Source organism: Echiichthys vipera (assembly GCF_963691815.1).
Source record: "Echiichthys vipera genome assembly, chromosome: 21".
NCBI lineage: Eukaryota > Metazoa > Chordata > Actinopteri > Perciformes > Trachinidae > Echiichthys > Echiichthys vipera.
Window position 1 is genome coordinate 17,083,050 of NC_139846.1, and position 25,488 is coordinate 17,108,537.

At 40.9% G+C, this 25,488-nt stretch overlaps 1 protein-coding gene across 1 annotated transcript in view; it reads right to left on the reverse strand.

Annotated features, from left to right (window-relative positions):
- ctnnd2a (catenin (cadherin-associated protein), delta 2a) overlaps positions 1-25,488 on the reverse strand; it is a gene marked incomplete at both ends in the record, with an annotated part of 219,090 nt that overhangs the window by 52,022 nt on the left and 141,580 nt on the right. The window contains 2 exons of the mRNA XM_083935772.1: positions 7,101-7,287; positions 17,701-17,914. Of these exons, the coding sequence (XP_083791898.1) occupies positions 7,101-7,287; positions 17,701-17,914 (401 nt within the window). The remainder of the gene's footprint in view (positions 1-7,100; positions 7,288-17,700; positions 17,915-25,488) is intronic.

A 25,488-nucleotide genomic window follows, 5' to 3' on the forward strand; every position in this document is an offset into this window, starting at 1 on the left:
CATTCTCACATCTTGCTGTGTTGCATCACAGAATATTTAGATAATGCTAGCTTGTTTGTTTGAGTCAGCTTCCTCACTCTAACATAAGGGGTTTATTGACCCTGGTAACAATCTGAGCATATGGTTATCACTAAAAGAGAAAGAGAGAGAGAGAGTGAGCGAGCAGATCAGATGGCATATTTCATATGATGATGAAGGACGAGTATTGAGGGTGACATTTTAAGCAATGTGTCTGCATTTGCATGAACTCAAAAATCCCTTGGCTGAGAGAGGGCCTTTTTGCACCTAAATGCTTGTTTTATTTCTGTGAATGTGTGCAAGTGTGTGCCTGCGAATGAGGGTGTCTGAGAATGTCCTCAATTTTAACTAGTAATCTCTGCTATTTAACAAGTCCATTACAGGCTCACACTAAATCCTATCTGATGTCACTCCTCATCAATTCAGTCGAACTCATTAGCCTGCCTCGTTAAATAATTACCCACTGAGCAAAAAGACAGAACTTGATTAAGCATCCCTTTCAGAATTTAAAAGTTGTTATTTTAGCTGCAGTTAAGAAACAGGAAAATGCCACTGGTGCCAGGGCTAAACACCAAGCCATTTCCCGACTTTATGTTTTGAAAATATATTGTGAATGAGACCACGCAATGCTAATTTCTGGCATTCAATGGTAATATTTAGCAGTGGCGTGCACAGGGGGCAGGTGGGACTGTCGCCCCCCTCGTGGCTAAATTGTTAAAAAGGCTAAAGTGCCCTCATGGGGGCCAAATCGTGTGCTAAAGTGCCCTCTTGGGAGCCAAAATGGGTGCTTAAGGGCCCTCTAGGAGCCAAAATGTGTGCTAAAGTGCCTTCTAGGTGCCAAAATGTGTGCTAAAGTGACCTCTTGGGAGCCAAAGCGCATGTTAAAGTGCCCTCTTGGAAGCCAGAATGCATGCTAAAGTGCCCTCTTCAGTGGCGAGGATGCGCTATATGGGCCCTTTTTTAACCTTTTCCCCCTGACCTTTAAAAAGTCTGTGCAGGCCACTGATATTCAGTAACTAACAAATAAATTTGGAGGAGAAACATGGTCAGAAGTGTGGCAATGTTGTGAGTCCTCATTCAGGGAAAAACATTAAAACAAAGTCAAATATTTATTAGGAATGCTGCTGGGCCGACACTATAACAAAAACCGAAAAACACATATTTTTGAAATAGATGACAGCAAACACAAGGCACTGAAAAAATTAGACAAGTACAGTAAACTAAAAAAACCCTTAAGGGTTTAAGACACTGAACGCGCCGCGATGTCCCTGGTTTGGGGATCTTTGTTGCATCTCTCTCTCGTTGTGTGTCTTCTCTCTTCTGTCTCTTTTCTTCATAAAAATGCCCAGACAAATGATTAACTAATAACATATCTTTTAAGACAGTGGATTACGGGAAAAATGTATTTTTTTTTTTTAAAAAGCGGGGCCTGCCAAGAAAAAATACTGCTTTTGTCTTAAGTTACATGACTTGTTTAAGGGATAGCATGTCAACTCCCACAAGTCAAGTAATCTGTCAAATTTTTATCATCCAAACCTTTAGGCTACAAACTATCTCTTTTGATCGATCGATTGATTGATTGATTGATTTGGTTCCTTGCACCAAAAGCAACTATTTGCATATGGCTAGTAGTCTCTTGGCAAACCTGTTATCTACTTCATGTTGATATTGAATTCAGTGTATTTATACAAAGAGTCCACTATTGCGAGCATATTACATTACCAAAAGCTGAAGCTTACTCACAATGCAAAAAGTACACAGTAAAAACATCCTTAAAGGTACAATGGAAAACGACACATTAATATTTTCTGAAAAGTAGCATCCACACACAAGTGAGCAAAAAAGTTCACTAACAAGCTTCCTGGTAGCACTCGGAGCTGGTCCGGCAGTCATTAAAGTATGGCAAATTTTACCTTGTTTTTAAAATATCCTAGACATGTTATACATTTTTCATTTGACATTGATTTTTCTTTCCAGGGTGCAACAGTGTACCTCAGGAAATTAGTTAAGAGCCAGTGAGCAAATCACATGTCAGTCAGTACTCCACAGTTTTAGTTGTTTGAGGATTCATGCAACATGTACAGGAAAGATGTGAACAGGAGTGAATCTTGGACAGATGGCTCTCTAATGTTGCTCAAGGAACAAATGACCACTGAGTGACTTTGTCTCAAACAGCTGGTGTGTGTGTGTGTGTGTGTGTGTGTGTGTGTGTGTGTGTGTGTGTGTGTGTGTGTGTGTGTGGGTGTGTGAGGCACATGCAACGGAGGGTCATTGCCAGATGGAGCACACGTGCATACAAACCAATAAATATCAATGAAATATGGAAACAAAGTCATTCATGACCACACACTTTTTTTTCTTGATTCATCTAATAACTCCTTCTAATGCTCTCCCACAACTATGGGTATCTGAAAAGGAAACAAAATCAAAGTGTTTATGAGTGTGTGATCCTGACAAGTACACACACACAAACACACGCAAACAGTGTGTGGAGCATGGAGGTAGCACGTTTTCTCCGGCTTGGCCGTAAACCAACAACCTGCAGGGAGGTAAACAGCCCCTGAATGGGGGATATGGAAACCCCTTCACAGGACGCCTTGTGTCTGGGCTGATAACAGTGTGTGTGTGTGTGTGTGTGTGTGTGTGTGTGTGTGTGTGTGTGTGTGTGTGTGTGCGTGCACGCATGCGTGTATGCGTGTGATTAAGGGGGAGCCATTAATGCCCGCCATCCGATTAGACAACATATGGGTCCATCAGCGTCGTTAGATGCTTGACCCAGGTTTAATATATGCACACATGAACACACAAGCATGCATGAAAATACACAAATCCACACACATGTAATCGCAACACCTGATGCCCTGACACCAGTTTATTCCCATTATCATAAGCAGCTCCCCCATGCTGGCTTTGATTTCTTAGATTGATTCTGTTTAATAGGCATGAACCCACACTCATGCACTACACAGACACACAAACGCACACAGTAAAAGGATAATGAGAGGGGTGAGAGGTCTGAAATTGAGCCAAGGTACACTGGGACCTAAACAATGTGGCCTTGTGTCACTTTAACCCCCCAGAACAGCGAGGAGATAGAAAAGCACCATTGGATAGCCGCACATCACCATTACTCTGTATCTCAGCTTCCTTCTTTGAGTTCCTGTTAGTCTCTCCTTCTCATGGTTCTACATTCTCTCCGTTCTGATCTTTCCATATCTCAACTCGTCCTCTTCTCTCCTGTTTTCCTTCTCCTTTAACATATTTTAAAATTTCACCTGCAGCTTTACAATGTGGAGCGGCACACTGACAGCATCATTTGTCTTTGCATCTTCAGAGGTATACACATGCGCACACAAAGTCAGTTAAAGTCGTATAACCACCTTAGTGAGTTTGGAAATAATAAACTTGACATAAAAAGTCAAAAGTCTGCAGACGTCACTGGCAAAGACTGATAACTTAGTCTTGAAAGTTGAAGACAATAACTCTTCGGCGGATAAACAAACAAGTAAAAGAAACATCACAAATGTTCAGATTTCCATATTAAACAAATATTTGCAAAAAAATATGTGTTACAGTTAACAATATAACACATCTTTCAATCCATTTTCTTCTGCTTAACCGAGGCTGGGTCGTGGGGGATGCAGGCCAGCTGAGATAAATAATCTCTCCAGTGTATTCTGGGTCTACTGCAGGGCCTTTTACCAGTTTGACATGTCTGGAAATTCTCTAACGAGAGACATCCGGATCAGATCCCTGGACTACCTCAACTGTCCCCTTTTGACGCAAAGAAGCAGCGGCTCTACTCCAAGCTCCCTCCGGATCTCTGAGCTCCTCACCCTATCTCTAGGGCTGAGCCCAGCCGCCCTACGGAGGAGCTCATTCACAGATCACGTGTAACTGTGATTTCAGTCTTTTGATCACTACCCAATGCTGATGACCAAAGGTGAGGGTTGGGATGTAGATGGACTGGTAAATCAAGAACTTTGCCTTCCGACTCAACTCCTACTTCACAACAATGGTCTGGTACAACGCCCGCATCACTGCTGATGTCGCACCAAACTGCCAGTACATCTCACACTCCATTTTACCCTCACTCATGAACAAGATCCAGAGATACTTGAACTTCTTTGCTTGGAGCAGTAACTCACTCCCGACCCTCGAGGGAGCAATCCACCGTTTTCTGGCAAAGAACCATCTCCTCAGAATTGGAGGTCCTGACTCACAATATAATACAACCCAAATGCAAATGCAATGATGCAAAACAGCCTACAAAATACCAGAGTTATATTAGCACTGCTCCGACTCTGACTCATCCCAGCATAAACCAACATTATAACTTTCCCTAGTGCAATATTTATTGCAAATGCAAAGCTATCAGTGGACTGAATTAGATTTGTACAGGTGTTTGCGATATTGAGTTATTGTGTATAATCATCTTGTCCTGTACCACAGGCCCCCATGGCAGTTCCTGTGTTGTTCCATTAAAATGCTGACAACAAAAGCCGGAGAGGTTTATAACAAAAAAAACCCACTGGATTTTACCTTCCAAACCCTTATTTAATTGTATCCCAGCAATACACCTGGTACTGCAAGCTGTGGTTAAAATTTAGAATAGATATCGAAGAGGTGCAACGCATAATAGGGTAGGTCCTCTAAAATGAAGTTAAGCAGTGCAACATGAATACAGCAATGTGCTGTAGGCTACAAGAGCTATGGTGCTATTATGTTTATGATATATTATATCATATTTTACAGTTAAAATGAATAACATTTATACAGATTAATGCCTTTAAAAAGGTCTGTGTTGTCCCTCTGACTGCCAGGAAAAGAGCAGTCTGACTGAGAAACATTCACAACTGCAAGAGTGCAAATATTTATAATTACATATTTTGAAAATATGGGGAAGAACCACGATTATGCGTGATCACAAATGGAACAATTAGCAACTGGAAGCCTGTGCTTTGGTACACTGATTGCATACACACAATGTAGCACCTTACACACAAAGTTATGCGAATACATACAAAAACCTGTTTGCAGCATCTTCAGAATGGCTTTGAAATGCTTTTGAGAGACATTCAATAGCAGGAGATAAACATTCTAAACAGCTTGAGAGAAGCTCTGAAAAGCAAGTGGGGTGAGGTTTATCCAGAGGCTGCTGTTGGTTGATTGAGTGCACAGCTCAAAGAAAGACAGCCAAGTGGACATGGTGTTTTTTTTTCCCTAAACCGTTTCAGCCCTCTGTGGAGTTGGCGTGAGTGTGTGTACATAGATGAACAAATGTTGTTGTATGGGATCAAGGACCAGTGCCCCTTTTCTGTGCTAACAACATACAAGTGAAATACACACAGAAATTAAAATCACAACCATATGCGTTTCTGTAGAGGATTCTGTTATGTACAAAGATTGAATTGAGCAATCATTTTTTGCCAATCAAGATAGGACCAAAGTCAAACTAGCAAATTTTCAAATGTAAATTATTTTATTGATTTTTCTGTGATACTTTTCTAGAATTAAAAAAAATATGACTGAAGTGTCGTTTGTCCTATCAATGAGCTAATGTGGCTATCTCGAAAAATGAATCTACCAATGGTACATTGTATGTAGACTTTTTTTACATGGTTAAATACACATGGGAATTTATCTGTGAATCTAATGGACAAATGCCTTTTAAAAGATGCTACCATTGAGGTCAACTAGCCTGGCATCCCAAGATTAATTCACAAACGTGTATTGAACCTCTCATTGTAATTTTCCAAAAGGAATTATCAGTGGTTTGGACCAAAATACTTCTGGAGACAATTGGATTGAACTACAATCATTCAGAGCAACGAAACGTGACCTACAACTAATAACAGCAACAAAACGACTAAGCAACACATGCAAGTTGAGGCGGTGGGTGGGGGGTGGATCCGAGCTGCCTTTGACAGTTTGATCGGCGTTCCATGAGCCAGGTAAGTTGCGCTGGACGGAGAACATCAGTGACGTTCAGTATTTACGTTCAAGTATTGGCGCTTCTCTGTCAGTCATCGCCTTAAACCCGCCTCACAATGTATGGAACTGATCCATCAGATCTTAAGGATAAGTTTAAAAACACTCTGGACTTCTGACTCTTTATTTCAATCTTTTGAGTTATGCATTCCATTAAAACTACCAGGTTCACTGCACTGAATATGACTGAAAGAACACAAGATGATAGGGCTACCAGGTGCAGAACAGACACTTTTCTAAGATCTGGCTTTTATCCAATGGCTGTGAAGAAAGTAGGGAGCTGTCATCATGGGGCTGTTTTTATCCCAATCAAAGTAAGTACACATTAGACCTTTCTGATATATCCACACTATAACATAGCATAAAACTGAAATATTTCCTATCCTATATAGTTAGGATAACTTCTATAAACATGTTACAACTACTTAGTGCTTAGTCCCTTGGTCGTTACTATCAATCATTTTGATGTTTATTGATTTACAATGCTCCATCTGATAAATTCAATTAAAATAAACTTGATGTTTTAAGATCTCCGACTTCTGACAAGTCAAATTAACACAATGAGACCAAAAGTTGTCAGTACAATTCACCAAAAAGAAAGTCTTGAAGCACAAAGGACTCATATAACTGGAGAAGTTGTTTCTATGGTTACCAGCACAAGTTGGGGAGAGAGAGAGAGAGAGAGAGAGAGAGAGAGAGAGAGAGAGACAAAGAGAGAGAATAAGTGAGATAAAGAGAAAATGTTTGTAGTTTGTGAATATATGCATCTATAATCGCACAGCAGTACACATTCAAATAGACAGCATTCATTCTCACGCACAATAAAAATTGTCTCATTAGGGTAAATCTCAGCAACAAAGAAACACAAGAAAGCAAAGACATAGAGTGTGTGTTGATTGTGTGAGATGAGAAGGAGGAGAGAGAGAGAGGTGTAGAAGTACAAGTGCAAATGCCTTTTGTTTGTGGTTGTTTGTTTGCTTGTGTGTTTGTGTTTGTAATTGTGTGTGTGTGTGTGTGTGTGTGTGTGTGTGTGTGTGTGTGTGTGTGTGTGTGTGTGTGTGTGTGCGTGTGTGTGTGTGTGTTGCTTTTACCTAAGGCAGCCTGTAGCATTGCGCAGCACCTGCGAGGTATGAAGATGCAGCTTGTGGTCGTCATGGTGAGTGGGGGAGGAGTCCCAGTTGGAGTTAGGTATGATGACGCTATTGGTCAGAACGGCCAGGGCGTCCTGGATAATTGGCATCTTCAGAGCATCACACGATGACAGGTTCCATAGCACGCCTGCACACAGAAAGAAAGACACAAAGAAGGTCATTTATTTTTGTATCATTATGTAAACAATAATTAAAGACAGTGTCATTGAGAAAGTTAGTTATGGAAAAATGAATTGCATGTGTCTGCTCACTGCAATTATGAAAAATGCTTAATATATATATTGAATCATAAATATAAATTGAATTAAGATTACTAATTTTCACTTGCCAACATAAGAAAACAAACATTTTCAAGATAGTGCTGGGAAATCAGTCAATAAGGGTCAATGAGAAAGATGAGCAGACAATAAGATCGACTTCCTCCATGTGAGTTTATTTCCAAGTTATTTTCTTGCAAGGAAGGCGTCATCAAGACGGCTGCGCAAATGTCAGGAAGAGGGACATATTATGTTCATTTTCATGTCCCTACTTGTATTTAAGGTTTCTACTGGAACATGTTTACATGTGTAATGAAAAATAATCATACATTTAGATAGATAGACAACAGATTCTGAATATGGGCTATGTGCATTTCTCAAGGGATGGAGCCTTTTAATACTTTTGCAGTTACACCTTGACCTGCTTTAAAATCCAGCACACTATGAGACCTTTAAGATCATATGCTAGCACAATTAATGTCTCTTTTGTCTCTTTCTACAGACCATAGCGTGATTCAGACCGTTTCTATTAATGCTCTCTGTTCTCGGAGCACAGCACTCTTTTCCACTTCCCTTTTTCACAACTTCGTTCCTTCTGTCATCTTTTGACATATCATGCATAAGCCCATATTTCATGAAATTTCAAAGAAAATGGTTCCATTAACCTCTCCACAGTGTCACTGGAAACATTTGGTTGCACACTGTCAGGTTAGTGAAGTTTAAACCTGTCTTTCTGATTTAAGGCTTAAGAAATTAAAACAACCTAATTTTTCAAATCTTCTGTCTCATGATGCTGCTGTCTGACAGACCTTTCTGTTACACTGGAACATCACAAGAGAAGTGTGGAGGTACCTACAAAAATGACTCCTCATTCTTAGCATTTTTGAGAGTGCCACATGCTATTTTATTCTGAAATCCAATTCTACAATCTACTTGATACTTGTGATATATCGAGATAATTAATCAGTTTGTTGGTCCAGGCAGAAAGCCAACTGTCCAGCCAATGCATCATTTATCACACACACACACACACACACTCAGAAACTGTAAGCATATGCAGAGATTTATGCACACATGCTTTACACATGCTGAGGCGGAGTTTGTAGAAAAATGTACAACTTTGCATGTACACAAAGATACTTTCAATCACCTGCAAGGACAAACATACTATACACATGCCATGTGTCAAACGCATGCTCCTATAACACATAATCACATACAGCATGGGTATACATGCACACACATATTTTCCTTCTTTTTGTCAGATGGAATACCAGATGCCTCATCGCAGACGGGTGACAGCACTAGCCTTGTTGGTCAGATGTGACACACTCATGCACATGCAAACCACACATTCACACATTCTCTCTCTCTCTCTCTCCCTCTCACACACACACACACACACACACACACACACACACACACACACACACACACACACACACACACGATCACACACATATGTCAATTAGTCCTTGCTGTATTGTTCATCCCTATCAAAAGAGGAAGAGATGTGAAACAAAGGGTGACAGAGATAAAAGACACAGAAAGCGAAAACTAATGAGAAGGGAAGAGAGCTAGAGGAGCGGTGTGATGGTTTGTGAGACAGGAACAAATTGAGACACCCTTTTTTTTTAATATAACAAACTATAAAAAGCTGCAGTGTAAAAGGTCAACATCTCTCACGTATTCGGTGTCAGACTCCAGATGTCGCAGGTCCCAGATGACAGATGTCATTCATTTGCACAGTTACCACACAAATAGATTATATTCACACAACTCTAGTGCTCTGTAAGCAATGGACCATGTTCACAGAGGCTGTCAGACGGCTGAACATTGTCCTGTTCATTCCACAATACAGTGTGCATAATCTAATTTCTTGTTAGATGTGAACGTAAATAAAACATAAAGGTGGAAAGGCAACGCACATGAGAGATTATAGATACTGTCTGTCATCTGAAACGACAGCAATAGTGAAATTGAGCAAGACACTGAATTTCCCCAAAAGCTCCAGGGAGTCTGCTTTATAGTTAAATCTGACCTCTGACCTGCCTTTGTAAAGGGGGAAATAAAAAGAGAATCCTTGGCTTTGAGACAACCTGAGGCATACTCAAACCATAACACTACATAATTTACATATAAGAGAACCAAAGGGAAATATATTCTACTAAAAAGATGGAGATGGAGAAAAGGGCCAGAATAGGTTGTGTCACTTAGAATGGATGTGAATCATGCCTCACTTATTGAAAGACTGTACACAAACTGCTGAGGAGGAACTGTGTGTTGACAAGCAGCCAGTTTTACATTGCTAACGGCAACACCAGTCTTGGTGCCTTACACTGGTGTCAGTCATAATCACAATCTGCAAATGAGAGACAAAGGGATGGGAGGAATCTCAGGCCAAGGAAAAAGACAAGTACGGAGAAAGCAATGAGAAGAATAGCAGAGATTACAGAAGGAGAAACAAAAACAGGTTACAAAACAAGATGGGGAATGACAACAATAAAAGAAAAAACACATGACGCAGAGTTTCCTAATTATAGTGTTGTCACTTTTTTCAAGTAACTTTTACAGTATTTTGAAGCTAACCATGCCACAATTGTGAGAAAAAAACAGTAAAAGATGGATCCCAGGGGTGAGAAAATTAATGAGAGTCAAAGAGGGAGAGAAGAAGGTTCAAATGTAGCAGGAAAAAAAACAAACACATGTAACCAAGTATAAAACTGTGGAAGACAAAGAGATGGAAAAACACATGTGAAAAGTTGAAAAGAGAAAAAGTAGGCATGAAAGAGGGCAACAGTGTGTGTGTGTGTGTGTGTGTGTGTGTGTGTGTGTGTGTGTTTGTGTGTGAAACAGAGAGAGTGAGAGGACAAGAAGAGGAGGGTGATAATAAGGCGATGACCTTGTATGCTGTTTGGCTGCAATCAAGTGTTCACACTCAGGCTGTGTGTGTGTGTCTGTGAGTGTGTGTGTGTGTGTGTGTGTGTGTGTGTGTGTGTGTGTGTGTGTGTGTGTGTGTGTGTGTGTGGGGGAGCGTGGTAACATTTGCCTTCGCTTTCACTAATCAGCCTCTTGTTTCACATCTCAAGTCTCTCTCTTTCCTCTCAATCGCTCTCCTCTCATGGGCCCATTTCAAACCAAGGTAAAAGCTCAAACATCCACAAACACCCATAGACACAGACACTCTCGGTCGGCACACATACTGAGCAAAACACTTCACTTGCTTTTAAACATCTCTTTCTGTCTTTCTTTCCGTTTCTTCCTGCGTCTGTCTGTTTCTCAAGTGATGAGCGTCGCCAGTGTGCGATTGCAATCATGTTAAAACAGTATTGCCTCTGATGACAAGAACCTGTCCGCTGGCTTGCATAAAAAGGCTTTCAGCTGCCTTTCTTTGGATTCTCAGAGCACAGACAAGCATAAAAACACATGCAAAGACAACACAACACACACGGAGGATGTGAGATGGTGGAAGTATGATGGGTTTTTTCTTTAGACATTGAGCAGAAGGAGCACATAGGAATAGACCCCTCTGTGTTTTCTGGGGCAAGGACATAACATTGGTCTAACATTGGGTAAATTCAAGGTTGGCCCCCCCACACACACACACACAATCTGTAATGCTTTGCTAAACCCATTGTCCTTATGAGTATGACATCAGGTGGCCAACGGACAACTACAAGAAACCTGAAGCCTTAACATGTACGTGTGTGTGTGTGTGTGTGTGTGTGTGTGTGTGTGTGTGTGTGTGTGTGTGTGTGTGTGTGTGTGTGTGTGTGTGTGTGTGTGTGTGTGTGTGTGTGCGTTTTCCTTCCTCTCTATCTGTCTTTATCTCTGTCTCTCTCTCCTCGGACTTGTTCGCCTCAGATCCTTGACGGACAGTTTCCTAGGAGCTGGGTGGTTTGGGGAAATGGGGAGATGATTGCATGAATTCATGAATAAATGAGAGTGTGACTTGTAAAGGGAGATGGAGGCCTGTTTGGCCTCAAGTGGCGATGTTTTATTAAACAGCCTTCATCTGTGCGACTCTATGTGAATTAGTTAGCTGTGGGGTCAAACCTGGTGATGAGCAAAGCCAGCGACGACAAATTGCTTGGCTAATGTGTCCACGGAACTCAGCGAGAAGGAAAAAAAAACAACCAAACATTGATTTTGGGTAACATTATAGGTGACAGCATGTTAACAATTGCTGCCTTAACCCCAGGGTTCTACAACTATCCATGCTACAGTCGGTGTAAATCGTTACTGCTTATACTATATTGTCCTCAAGCATTTCTCAAAGAGGGTTACGAGCCTTGGCAAATACAATAACAGTAGAGGGGGCATGTATATTTGAACATCTACACAGAGCAGGGATTCCTGCCTTAAAGTCACAGAAGGCAGGGTGAATCATTTCACAGTAAAGCATGGCAGCAGTACTATTTCATTATGTTGGTTTGTTACTAAAGTCCTCAGTTTGCATAATCTGAAACAGGTTGACCTCTTCGGTATACAAAATCGTTTGTTACTGGCCAAAAAACCCACTAATACCCAATAACATCTGGGTTTTGTCTTTAGTTGGAAAGGCTACCTTTACCCAATTATTCCCAGGATAAATAACTCTGCAGCAGTCGCAGGTATTTATCAGCTTCCTCTCCAAACGGCAGTGATGGAAACACGACACGCAGGTGAACATGCTAATTTTCGCCCCTTTTCCATCACAATATTATCATCTGCGCTGCCTCCGTTGCTATCTTCTGCGACTTTTTATCACCTAAGCCACAAATTCCATCAGTCTCCGCCCTAGCAGTGCTTGAATATCATTCCAAATTAGCCATCTGATTTTGAAAGAGGGACTGAGAAAGTGATAGATTGAAATAAATAAGTAAATACTGTTAACATTTGCATTGGTCTCCATGCTGCATTCTACTGTTTACTGACCCTGTTTTCCAACACACCAGAAAAAAGAATAGAAAGGCATACTACATGTTATCACCTTTTTTTAAGCAGGTTTTTTGTGTTTGATAGACCTGCATATAAGTGCTTATTTCATTTTGCTTTGTAATGCTTTTGAGACCTAGGTCTCTATTTTCATCTTTACACTGCTGAGCTATACATGGAATATCAATCAGCACTTTCAGACACTATAATGTTTGAATGAGCCATTAGCCAAAATCTACTTTTGTTGAGCTTTAAACCATGAATAACACCTTAAGAGTTATATATTAAAGATGTTTGCACAAATGCCCACATTTTAAACAAACGACTTTCCTCAGCAGCTGCTTCTTTGCCCAACAAGCATTTCAGAGCCAACAGCAGCAGCTGCAACAGCCGAGTTATGCCATGGTCCACTGCCTCAAGGTGAGCCCCTGAGTGGGGATAGCATCTTCTATTGACACCCAAAGCCTCTGCATCGACTAGACTTTGACTGACAGGCCCGGAAGCCTTTACTTTGTCCTATCTACTTCATGCTGAGACCCAGGAAACCAATAAAGCTTGTCTATATTTAAACTTCAGAACCGACAGGGAGATAGGGTAAATTGTTGAGGGAAGGTTTTTCCGGTCACCAAAAAAAAAAAAAAGAAAGAAGTATGCCCTGTCTCATTTCCCCAGACCTAAACAGATTCTTTAATCACAGAGAATAGGGAAGCGCTTTGACGAAGCTGACAACACAGAGGCAGTAATGAGGAGGCTGATTTGTTATGACTGTAGCACAACCACTTCTTTTTTTTAATCCAGCAGTTGAAGATTGTGTCTATTGATGTCATTTGGGTATGCACCACTGCCCCTGATGAACCTCACCGACTGCCATTTGCTTGCTTTCAAATCATTTAGCCACCAATTAGTAATGAAGGTCAAGCTCTGACAGGAATGTAATTTGGGAGTAGATCTGCATGCCTTCTTGCTACATATCACTGCAGAGGAGATAATAAGGTTTTTTTTTTTTAATTCTCTCTAAACGTTGTTATGGTATTTGCAACACTTGTCCGAGTTTCTAAACATTCACACAGACTCATCTTGTAGCTGCCCATCACAACTGCAGTCCAAAGTATTTAGAGGTTCAGACCAACAGAACTTGGACTACTGATGTCATAGGAGGGGGTTACCGTTACTTCATTATTTTCTTGTCTTACATTCTCTAGCCTGTACAACCAATATTCATTTCAACTACTTTTTGTCAAAGATTTTGGCCAAACCAACTCATACAAACCATCAGTGTAGAAACAGTTGATGTAAGCAGGAGGTAACTGCTAAAGTGCTGGTTGAAGAAACAATAATCAAAATCATTTGGAGACCTGTTTTTGTCTGTATGACAGAACTAACCTTTGATATTGCCAGATCAAATCATCTGAAACCTCTCAGTTCATTTGTGATTTCCAAGAGGTGCAATCAATGATCATAGACCAAAAGGCATCTGGAGCAGACCCAGCCCTTCCCATAAGCCAGTTTAGCAGCTGCTTAGGGCTCTGAGGCCACCAGGGGCCCCCAAAGTCATGCATAGTTGCAGGAAAAGAAACTAAATGGCAAGAGCAGTCAGTTGGCTTCACTTTGAGTGTTTCAGTGAGTGTACTTAATTAGCAGCAAAAAAACTGTGGCTCATCATGTTGACATGGGTACAAATCAAATGCATAAGGATTATGATCGCATAAGATAGCATGAGTTAAAATATTTCTTATCTTCAAATTCAAAAGGCAAAAATGGCAACACTCTTTCACAGACCAGCGCCATCACAGCTCACCTCGGCATGCGGCCTATTTACATTTGTCCGTCGCTTGAATCATTTCATTAAAACAGTGTCAATGGCCTGTACAGAATAAAACATAGTTTTGACACAATGCACCCATGGTCTCTATTTGTAAAAGTGGAAAAAAACAACAACACTTAAAGCACAGCTAATTAAATTACAGAGCAATTAAGCAAACAGTTTAAGAGGTGAAATAAAGCTCCAGCGGGGTGTTCCACGAGGCAAATAAAGATAGACTTCAAAATATAGCTGTACTGGCATGAAAGCAATTGGAATGCTGAGTTCAATGCTAAGTACCAAAGTAAACACACAACAGAGCAGAGTCATGCATGACACTGATTCAGTCAGCCAGCAGCAGGGGAGAACAAGACAGAGAAGGGCAAAGACAGGAAGAGTCAAGCAAAGGGAGATGGATGATAGAATTTCACAGTGTGTGTTTGTGCAATGACTATTTATAAAAGCCAGAGCTCAAAATATGATGCGGTATGCATCATGCAATTTATTCATTCGTTAGACAGCATACAGACTGCACACGTATACACTTCACCTCCAAGATGTGTTTTTAATTTCTCCGGTGCTGTGGTGCTATTCTTCAAGGTGCCGGAATGTCCCTTTAGGTGAAGTCTGGTGACAGCCATCACTGACATGTACAGTATAGGTTTACATCATCTCTACAGTATATGCTCTGTTCTTCCTTCCTAGTAATCACTGCTTTGCCATTTGTTGGTTATTGTTCCCTCTCCTTCTCATTCCCTCTATCCCAATCGTATTCCACCATTCTAGAAGATCGATTATTTGTTTGAGGAAAAACACACCTTACTACTTCCTTCCATTTCCCTGGTTTCTGCTCAAAATTTCCTCCTTCTCCATCCCCCTCCATGCTCTAACTGTCCTTTCCTTTTAGGGTGTATTTCCTGCCTCCTTCCAACCAGTTATGGCAGTGTCAATAACAGTGAAAGGGTCTTGGAAATAAAACCAACTCCTTCCATCCTTACTTTCCTATATCCTACATTTTCTTTCCTCTCTATTCTCCAGTGGGCTGTTATCAATATTTGAGGGGTCTGTAAAGAGAAAGACAAAACTCCTCGCCAGCTTGCTGGCTGTCATTGTTGTGATCCGCCGGGTCCCCTTCTCCCCAGAGAGCGAGTGACCTATGAGGGTGCATCGAGGGATGGATGTTGGAGCGTGCATGTGTGTGCGCGCTTGAAGATGAGCTTTCTTCCCGCTGAGGGAAATGGGGTCAGAAGTCAAATTGAACATGAGGGGCGCCCCACCGATTTTATCTCTGTTTTCTTTGTGTGCATGTGTGGTTTTGTGTGTGCATGTATGTCTGTTTGAATCTAGGTCTGTGCACGTATGAGTGAATGAGCATGATTGTATTTTATCTTTGGGAATGTCCAATCCTCTCCTAGGAGTGTGAACATGGTCTGTCTTATCTCAGGACTAACCTGGTGCAACAAAGAGGGCTTTTGTCTGAGCAAAGGGCGAGAAACAATGGCGATACAAGTGCAGATACATAAAGTTCCAGCTCAATGTCATGCAAGACACGAAACTAGGTAGGAGGCCAGCACGCATACGGATAAAGAAGAGAAGAGTAAGATGTGAGGAGGAGAGGGACTTAAGTAAGAACATACAGTAGGTGTGAATGCAAAAGATAATAAAAGAAGATTAGAAACTGATTGGCTCCCTCCTTCTCTGTCAGAAGTGTCAACGTCTGCAAGGCTGCTCGCATTCAGACCCCCACATGTCACAGGTCACAGCTCACACACTTCATTTATATTGCAGCAAACTCTTAATTTATTATCTACTACTTGTGCGTCTCTAGGACACTCATTGTTATTTGCTGTATTTCATAAGTATCAAAGATTTTAACCTTCATAGAATGAGTCCGGTGACGCACATACCCAAACACACACACACACGCGCACACACACACACGGACACATGCACGCATGGACGCACGCACACGCACGGACACGCACACTCACAGACACACACACACACACACACACACACACACACACACACACACACACACACACACACACACACACACACACACACACACACACACACACACACACACACACACACACACACACGAAGAGCGGGTCATCATTTTTACCTCTCCTGAGGCTGTAGAACCAATGCCATGCTGGAAAACAACTGAAGTTGCACATTTAGATGACACACATGCTGAGGTGATGAACTGTATGTGTGAGTGCGAGCATTTACTTGGATGTGTTAGTGTTTGTCGCGGCACTAAAGGGCCTCGAGGAGAATATTAAATTCTTAGTGGGAGGCATATTGCAAAATATTTCAGAAAATGGAAATCAAATTATATCAGCTTGTGTAATGTCTGTTTGCTGAGGTGGATGGTAAAATGAGCTGTATACAGTATTGTGGGGATACTTATAGGTACTGTGCAGCCGAGTATGTTTGCATGTACGCCCCTAAGTTTGCATGCATGTGTGTGTCTCTGGTGCACTGGCTAACTTGTTCTGCTCTTGTCCTCCAGGTTAAAACAAGATTGACTAGTGATGTAAGAAACCTCATTTGCTGGCAGGGACTTCAATGTTAGTTGGATACACAAACATTTTTGTGATTGTTTGCAGACACCCACAAAAACTCATATTGCATTACAACTCCAGCAGTTGAAGAGAGGACACTAACAAAACACCCATGAGTGTAATGATCTCTGCTTCCTCTACATTCTTTTCAGAAGTTATGCTTATTAGGCTGTTGAGGTGATAAAAGTTAAGGTGGAATATTAAATAGTTTGACATCTGAAGGAGCTGAAGCTGAACAGCCTTGGTTTCATGAATAGTAACATAATGAAAAAAAATCTACGTTTGAATTTGAATTTGAATACGTATGAATTCTCAACTCTTGGCACTGTCAAGGCCAAACAACACTAGAAAACAATGCGGTGATTGTATTTAAAAGTATGTGTTTGTTGCTAGGAATGTGTGCATGCCTCCTTTATGTGTGTGCAAGTATGTTTGAGTCATAAATGGGTATCAGAGTTCTACATTTTCTGGATTGACCAACTATAGATTAAAATAAGTCAGAGGAGTGAGTCACACTCCTCTTACTCTGAAGTATGCACAACCAGATAAACAAATGAAACAAACAAACAAACAACAGGCTTAAAAAAAACAGAAAACAAACAAAAAAACTGAAAATATAGTTGTTTTTTTTCTCTTGCTGTCTGAAACATTTTTGCAATGTAGGTACATGAAATGACGCCGCCTCTGTGTAATAACGTATGCATATAGCAGCATGACGGATCCTTATATCTCCACATATCAAATTCTATCCACTCACACACACACACACACACACACACACACACACACACACACACACACACACACACACACACACACACACACACACACACACACACACACACACACACACACACACACACACACACTCATTATAACCTGTCCTGAGGCCATAGAAGCAGAGTCTGGATCAGACTGGAGAATAACTGCAGCTATAACATGAAATAGCAATGCTTAAGAGGTGAGGTGTAAATTTGGCGCAGCATCAGTACCTGTGACCAGCTCCCTGATTTCCACATCTCCAGTCTTCCTCAGCAGGCGGACCAAGGCAGGAATCCCTCCGCAGTTCTTCAGGGCCACTTTGTTCTCATCGTTGGCCTTTCCATACACAAGGTTCCTCAGGGCTCCGCAGGCGCTACGGTGAACCTCACTCATCCTGTGGTCCAGCAGGTCAACCAGCAGCTGGATGCCTCCCTGTCTGCGGATCTGAGGATCAAATAAACCATATCAGTAAAAACGTTTTTAAAAAATCCATCATAGACTCACATGGTTCACATTTATGCACATATACTTCACAAAGTCTGTATTATTAACACCCGCTGCCAGAAAAATGTTGGCGATCAACGGTTTAAGCAGATAGCTAGGTATGTGTGTACAGTATGGGTGCGTGTGGCCTACAGTTAACCCTGCCAATCAGATTAACAACTCAGTGTATACTAATTATAGATAGTATAACAAAACTAATGACTGCTTTCACAAAGTGACACTTTATTACACTGATAAGGGGAGGAAAGGAGTTGTGACACCAATTTTGCTTGCTAACAAAACATGCGTGAACACAGTCGCAGTTTCAGAGTTCAAAGTCGGATATTTCATCTGGCACACCCCCTGAAGTCGGAATTTCAGGGTTTCCAGAGGGAGATCTCTCAGAGCCCCACCTCGCAATCCAACATGGCGGCACCCAGAATCAACAGTTAAAGTTGAACACCGCTGAATAAGTCGTACACACAGTGCTGTCCATGTTCTATCTGAGGACATGTTGATATGGTGTTTGTACGTGCAAAATACCACTGTGTTATCAACTGGTAGTGCTAAGAGTGGTTAACCTGACTAGACCCCCCTTAAAAATAATGTTTTTCAGACTATAACAAGGTCAACTCAGTTGGGACGTCATTCTCAGCACCGTTCTGTTTCTTCTCCATTTTTAATACACTATTTCTGTTTTCTCTCCCCTTTTGTCTCCACCCTGCATAGAGTTATTGTTACTAATGGCTTGTTTTGTTTCTGCTAACTGAAAAGGAAAATGGAGGCACACAAAAGTATGCCAGTATGATCTTGTATGATGGGTATGGAAAGCATTGGTCTAAACATAAAAAATGACCACAGAGACATTTGTGATCCCTAGACTAGAACCTTTTAAAATATAAACAGCCTAGAGCATGCTAGTATATTTTTATGTATAAGAAAACAAACAGAATATATAATGCACAAACTGATTTAGCATATTTTAATTCAATGTTATTTTTTAACTGTTTCAAGTATTCATACTTATACTGTTCATCCCAGTCTTAAACCAAGATCAAGATATTTAATGTTAACATTCATAAACTGTGAATACACACTTATAAAACATAAATATAAGTGCCAGTTAAAAATAATGCTTGAGTTTTGGCACATAATATAAGTTTTACACATTTTTATTGCATCATTTTATTCAGTACTTCTTTAACAATAGCAGCAACAGCAAATAGCTTATCCAGATATAATTGTTCAGTCGGTAAATTTGCAGACCATAATATTTTTAAATAGTTTCGCACACTGCCAGAGGACTTCTCTGGCTAATAGATAATGGTGGCTAGCTGACATCTGTGTAAATAAGGCTGATATGTCTATGCTTGACCGGTTTCGTTTGCATGCGTCAGGGGAGGAAGGAGTGTCAGAGGGAAGGCAGGGAGAAGAGGGTGGAACTTTGGAGAGAGGCGGAGTGGTTCGTGTTCAATTTTTTTTTAACTAAGTGCGACATGCCAGAAAGGTAAGAATTGCTTTTAAGGTATTGTGTGAAACTAGTGGCCTCTCCTTTCTGTAAAGGGCAGTTGGGATGTATTGCCTCTAATGTCATGTACCACCTCTTCAAATTGTATTGTATTGTTGTATTTGCTATGTGACACACACAAAGACACATGCCCCATAAAAGAGAAGCCAATCAGGCCAAATTTATGATTATATCAGACAAGGCAGTCAGGGCTGTTAGCTCAGTGGGGATAACAATGAGGGCACTCTGGTGTTACACATTATTCCTTCCCCCTATGGTGTTACACATAATGCATTCCCACCATGGCGCTACACATATTGCCTTCTCCCTATGCTGATGCTTGTTCAACCCTCCTACATCGCTTCTCCACTGCAGGGATCTTCACTGGCCTTAGGGGGCCAAAGAGCTTACAGCTAGCCGTGTTTAGTCCAACTGACAGGGGTGTAGTACTAATCACCAGAAACAGGCTGCTGTGATCACCAGGAGACTGATACCAACATGGATAGAGCAACTTGTGTGGGTTAGCGTGAGAGGGAGAGAGAGAGAGAGGGAGAGAGAGAGAGAGAGAGAGAGAGAGAGAGAGAGAGAGAGAGAGTCTTCCACGCTTCCACTTTTATTGAATCTCTGGAGTACTGCAACAGGCAGAGTCACTCATCCAGATAACTGGGAAAAAGTTTTTCACAGTTAACTGCACAATCAGGCCTTTCTGAAACCCTCTTTTTTTCTGCACATTTTCCCCCAGACTTGGGACATTAGGTACTATAAAGCAATTCTTAGTGTCTGTTTAATCGTGAAGCACCAGATGGGTGGGTTGTACTATACAGACATGTTGACAGGAACTGTAAAGTGCAAAAAATATGGCAGACCTCCAGGCCTTTTCCTGTGATTATCCCTGGCACTCTTTGTTTTGTGTCCTGTGGAAACCTCACACAACTGGTACGAGTAAGCAAGGAAAAAAGAAAAGAAATATCACACTATCAGAATGAGTGTTTAAGTGCAATTTAACTTTGATTTATTCTTAGTGAAACCACACAGATGACAAATATGGGCCAGGTGGGGGGAGAGAATGACTGTAAAAGGAGTAAAAGACAGCAAAAGAAAGTGATGGAGGGAAGGGAGAGGATGGAGGTGTTTGATGACACAGCAGGAGTTTATCGAGCAAAATGACTTTACTTATCTCTTCAATTAAAATGGATTAAGGGATGCAATGAATGGCAAACTAACCTTGCTCCATTGGCCACACAATTTCCTCAACATGATTTGCTGTCCCACTTATGCCCTCCAGTCCTCACCACTGCTCCTCTCCTCCTCCTCCTCTCTCTGCTCTTCTTCCCTTCTCTCTAGTACTGATCTCTCCCTCTTTATGCTTGTGTCACAGTTAATCTGTTATTCCATAAAAGCCATAGTGCTATTACTCTGTATTGCCTCTGAGCTACCTACAAGCCGTGCCAATACCTCTTTGCCTGTTCCTCTTTTCCATGTAAAGAAGATTAGAAGCGCAGATTGATTTGTCTTTGTCTCCCACTGTTCCGTGGCGGCCACAGCTATTGGTAACCCATAGCGACAGCATTGCCGTGGTAACAGTTAGCAGTGGTGACAGCTGGGATTGTGAGAATCAGAGGTGCTGCCGGCATAAAATCTGGCAGCGGGACACACCGGTGACACAAACCTGCGCGGGGGCATGTGCGTTTGAGTCACCACATATGGAACATCAACACTAATCAGCAGCACATAGTAGATCGTTTACTGTTCGCATGTTGTCATTGAGGAGACTGAGTGAAGCTGTGTCAGACCTTTCAACTCTTCCTCGCACGTGCACACTCAGGCTGGCATACACACATGCAAGGGCTTTTGTTTTTACCTGACACTTAGCCTCAGGCTAACTGCATTTTAGAGCCTTTAAACCTTTGGCTAATTGAGTTCTTGGCCCTAAGCTAACATTTCCCTCTGGAGCCTTCTAAACTGGGCCAATCATGACGTTAACTTATGGCTACCTAATATTGTTTTGAGGCAGAGACACGGTTATTTGTGCATCAGTATTAAAAGTAAGAATCACAACTGTGAAAATATGCCATGACAAATACACTAGAGGCTCTATGCTGTTGTATGAAGAGTTGAGCAACAGAGAAAACAAAAAACACTACCTGTCACAGCAAGAGATAAGGAAAGTGTTTAATAATCCCAGTGTGTGATAGTGCATGTGTAGGTAAGTGGGTGGTTCACAGTAGTTTCAAATAAATATGCCCATTAATTCAGATGTACGTTTGTAGACCGATTTCAAAGGGTCTACCAACAAACTCTCAGCGCGAGACCACTAAATCAAATCAAACCATGCACATTATATAAATGTTACCTAGAGGCTACTTCAACACTGAGGTTAGGGATAGTTTTGCTTGAGTGTCAAAAAAAAAAGATCATTGATGAAAGAGACTAGCCTGGGAACCAGACGAATCTGCTGAACTCATGTTTTATTCGCTCTGGCAGATGTGTCCGGCACCCCTCACATTCAGACAGATTTCAAGCCAAATAGAACCTTGGTAGGGACCAATCAAAGAGGACCTTCACCCACCAGTCCACATATGAAAAGTCACATGTTTCATTACTCTGACTGGCTGCAGGTCTAACTGCATCCAGTGTGTCCAGATCTGTCCAGGGTCACGCTCCAGGCTCACTAAACTTGGAACAAACTGTCAAACTAAACAGTGATGATAAAAAAAAAAAAATCAAAGTTCTGTTACTATGTTGCTTATTTCTCTTCCCAAATGTTCTGAGAAACACATTTTAGGGTAATGTTACTTACTTCAAAACAGACCAAGCATTGCCTCAAATGACAAGTGTTGGTCTCATGTCATTATACTGATTGTTTAAAGGTCCATCCAAGTGCATCCAGAGGCATTTTAGTCTACGTCAGTTGATAATGCCCACTGTAATAGAAAAACTTTCGGACCAATATGCATTTTCCAATTAGTCTGCCGATGCAAGGTTAGTAAAAGGTTTTTCACTTCCTAAAATAGGTACTTATTGATGAACTACTCAGTATATTGTTGCCAGCTGTGAGAATTGAGATATGAGGGGAAAATTGCAGATAATATATGGTGTGCACTGTGTAAACAGGGACAGAAACATGCAATATTATTACAGTATTTGCTATGCATCATTCACTGTGTCTTTCTCATTTCTCATGCTGATGTCTGTTGAGGAGATATTCACAGCTTGTAGTTTGCACACTTCACGGTTTAAAAATCTGAAATGAGATTTTCATTTCTTTTTACCATTACTGACTTTACCTCATTGGCTGTCTCTAACCGTAATATACACTGCAATTCTCACTGAGATTAGCATCGGATACAAGATCCACTATACTGTATAATCAATCTGATTTACTGTAAAAAAAAACACCATTTCATATCATGAACTAGAATTACCACCTTGAGGTTGTACGCCTCTGCCAACCAGTCAAGTCTGTGTCCATCCAGACTTAGATTACATATGTAACGAAGACCTTCAACCCAGCAGCACAGAAAATATCAGTTTCAAGGCACCATGGCACCATTTCAGTATCCAACCAAATGTCTCCCCTTCTGTTCCTGAGTTATGGCATTGAATAACAGCATTTGTGTTAAATGTTGTCATAATTAGCGTATGAATTCTCGAGTTCATAGGCCAAAAGCGTGTTTTGTGAGGTCACAGTACCTTTGCAAAAACTGAAACAATTTCCTCCTGGGGTTCCTTAGATATCACATTCATAAGAATGAGACAGATGGACGGATAGACAACCCAAAAACATAACGGCTCCAGCCATAAAAATTGTGAGGAGGAGAAATAAAGGTAATTTGTAACAAAATCAAGTGGAAGAGGCAGACAGTAATATGTGATGTGTGAACTAAACAAAATTGATATGTGTAGGAGAGAAGAGGGTTGGGCTTGGGTGTGTGTGACACAGAGTCAGGGGGCACGTTCCTCTCCCTTCAACCGGTCTGTTGGATAAATGGATATCGACAATGCTGCTACACAAAATGAATTACTGATGTGACTGAACTTTAGTCTGACAGTTTGCGTGTGTGTGCCTGTGTGTTGGTGTACCTTAAAGGCCCATTCCCACCCTACAGTAAATATGGATATGGACCCTTTCATCCAATCCCGAAGGTAATTTTGTTCGCCAGTGTTGCCTTGACACAGATTACTCTTCAGGTTCTATGTGGCATCTACTGTTGACCTGTTTTATCCCACTGAACAATGCCTGTCACCCGCCAGCAACACTGGAAGGGGTTAAGCGGAATATCAGAGCAATTTACATTCCTGTCCGTCTCTGACCTATTTTTCTCACTACCTTGCCATCCACCGATACTCTATGCCTTCAGTGCTGTCGGACTAACTGACAAGTGCACTGAGGTCGCTTCTTCTTCTTTCGTCACTTTTATGGCGGGTGGCAACCACCTACGTAACCATCTAACCCTGTATTCCCTCTGTGTTCAGTGGGTACCTACATGAGTTAAGATGATTTCTACACAACTCAAGACACAAGAAGGAGCAGGGGCACTGTAAGGCTGACTCCTAAATGTCCTCAGGCACAGAGGATCTCCCTGTCCTCAGAAAACATCATCTGTGCAGTCTGCCAAGTTTTGACAAAATGAAATCTCAATGCATTACCTGTCCCTTTATTATCTAATCTTCTTTGACATCTGCTCTGATATGAGTCCCTGGGTAATAAAGCTGCCATGTTATTTGCGAGTGCATATTCAACTACTACTGACAAAGGTTATTTTTAAATCAGGCAAGCTTACAGATTCAAACAAAAAACAATTTCTAGAAAGCTGTGTGACATCAATTACCCTTTTATATCTGACAGAGCCAATGCGTCATACATCTGACAATGCAGTCTAAATTTAAAAAAAAAATCATGATTACATACACTGAAGTGGCATGTTTGTGTCGCAAAATAACTGTTCCGCCAAAAGTCAACATTTTAATCACTTAACAAAAATAACCATGTTTACAACAAAAATACCAGTTTATAACCCTATATTTACCCTTCTTTGGTCTGCTCTTTGCACCTCCGTATCGGCTGATTGGAATGATGCGTCAGGCAAAGTAAGAGCCAAAGCCTGAATAAAATGTCATGGAAGTCTATAGGGACATAAGTGAGGGACGACACTGTGAACTTGCCCAAGGAGCAATGTTAAACATTATTAGATGCACACATTGTGTGAAATTGTAATCAAATGACAGAAGGAACGTGTCCTTAGTTTCTGTGATCTTGGTACTCAATAGTAACTCAATTCATTGAATTTCTGTCTACATTGAATTCTTGATAACAGCAAGTGCCAGGACTGAGAAGTTGATGGGCGCATGAAGAAAAGAAAGAATTACTGAATACTCAAAGAACGCCATTCTTTTTAAAGAAATTACAGCTAAAGAGCAGCTCAATGAAGAAAAGGAAAGCATTTATGTTATCTACAGTATGCCTCACAGAATAAATGTGTTGTATTATTATATTGTATTGTATCCCTGCACATTTTTTGTAGCCTTTGTAACAGAACAATGACAGACCCATACAGAAATGTAATACAGTATATGACATATGTATATGCCCCTATATCAAGAGTGATAATGTCATATGTTACACATCAGGTGACATATTGATATCACAAACATAGATCATAAGGATATATGAAGATGTAGACACATATTGTATATGTACATGTATTAAATATATATTTATATGAGGAATTTTGAGATGGTGTAAGTTGCAACCATGTATGTCAACAACATTTATTTATTTCATACAAGTATATGAAAAGATATATATATGTATATATATATATATATATATATATATATATATATATATATATATATGTATGCGTGGGTTTTCTCCGGGTTCTCCGGTTTCCTCCCACAGTCCAAAGACATGCATGTGTTAGGTTAATTGATTACTCTAAAATTGTAAGTGTGATAAAAGGAGACGCGACTGTTCACAACATGGCGGCTTCCACGGATGAGATTAGCGCAGCTATCGAGCAAGCTG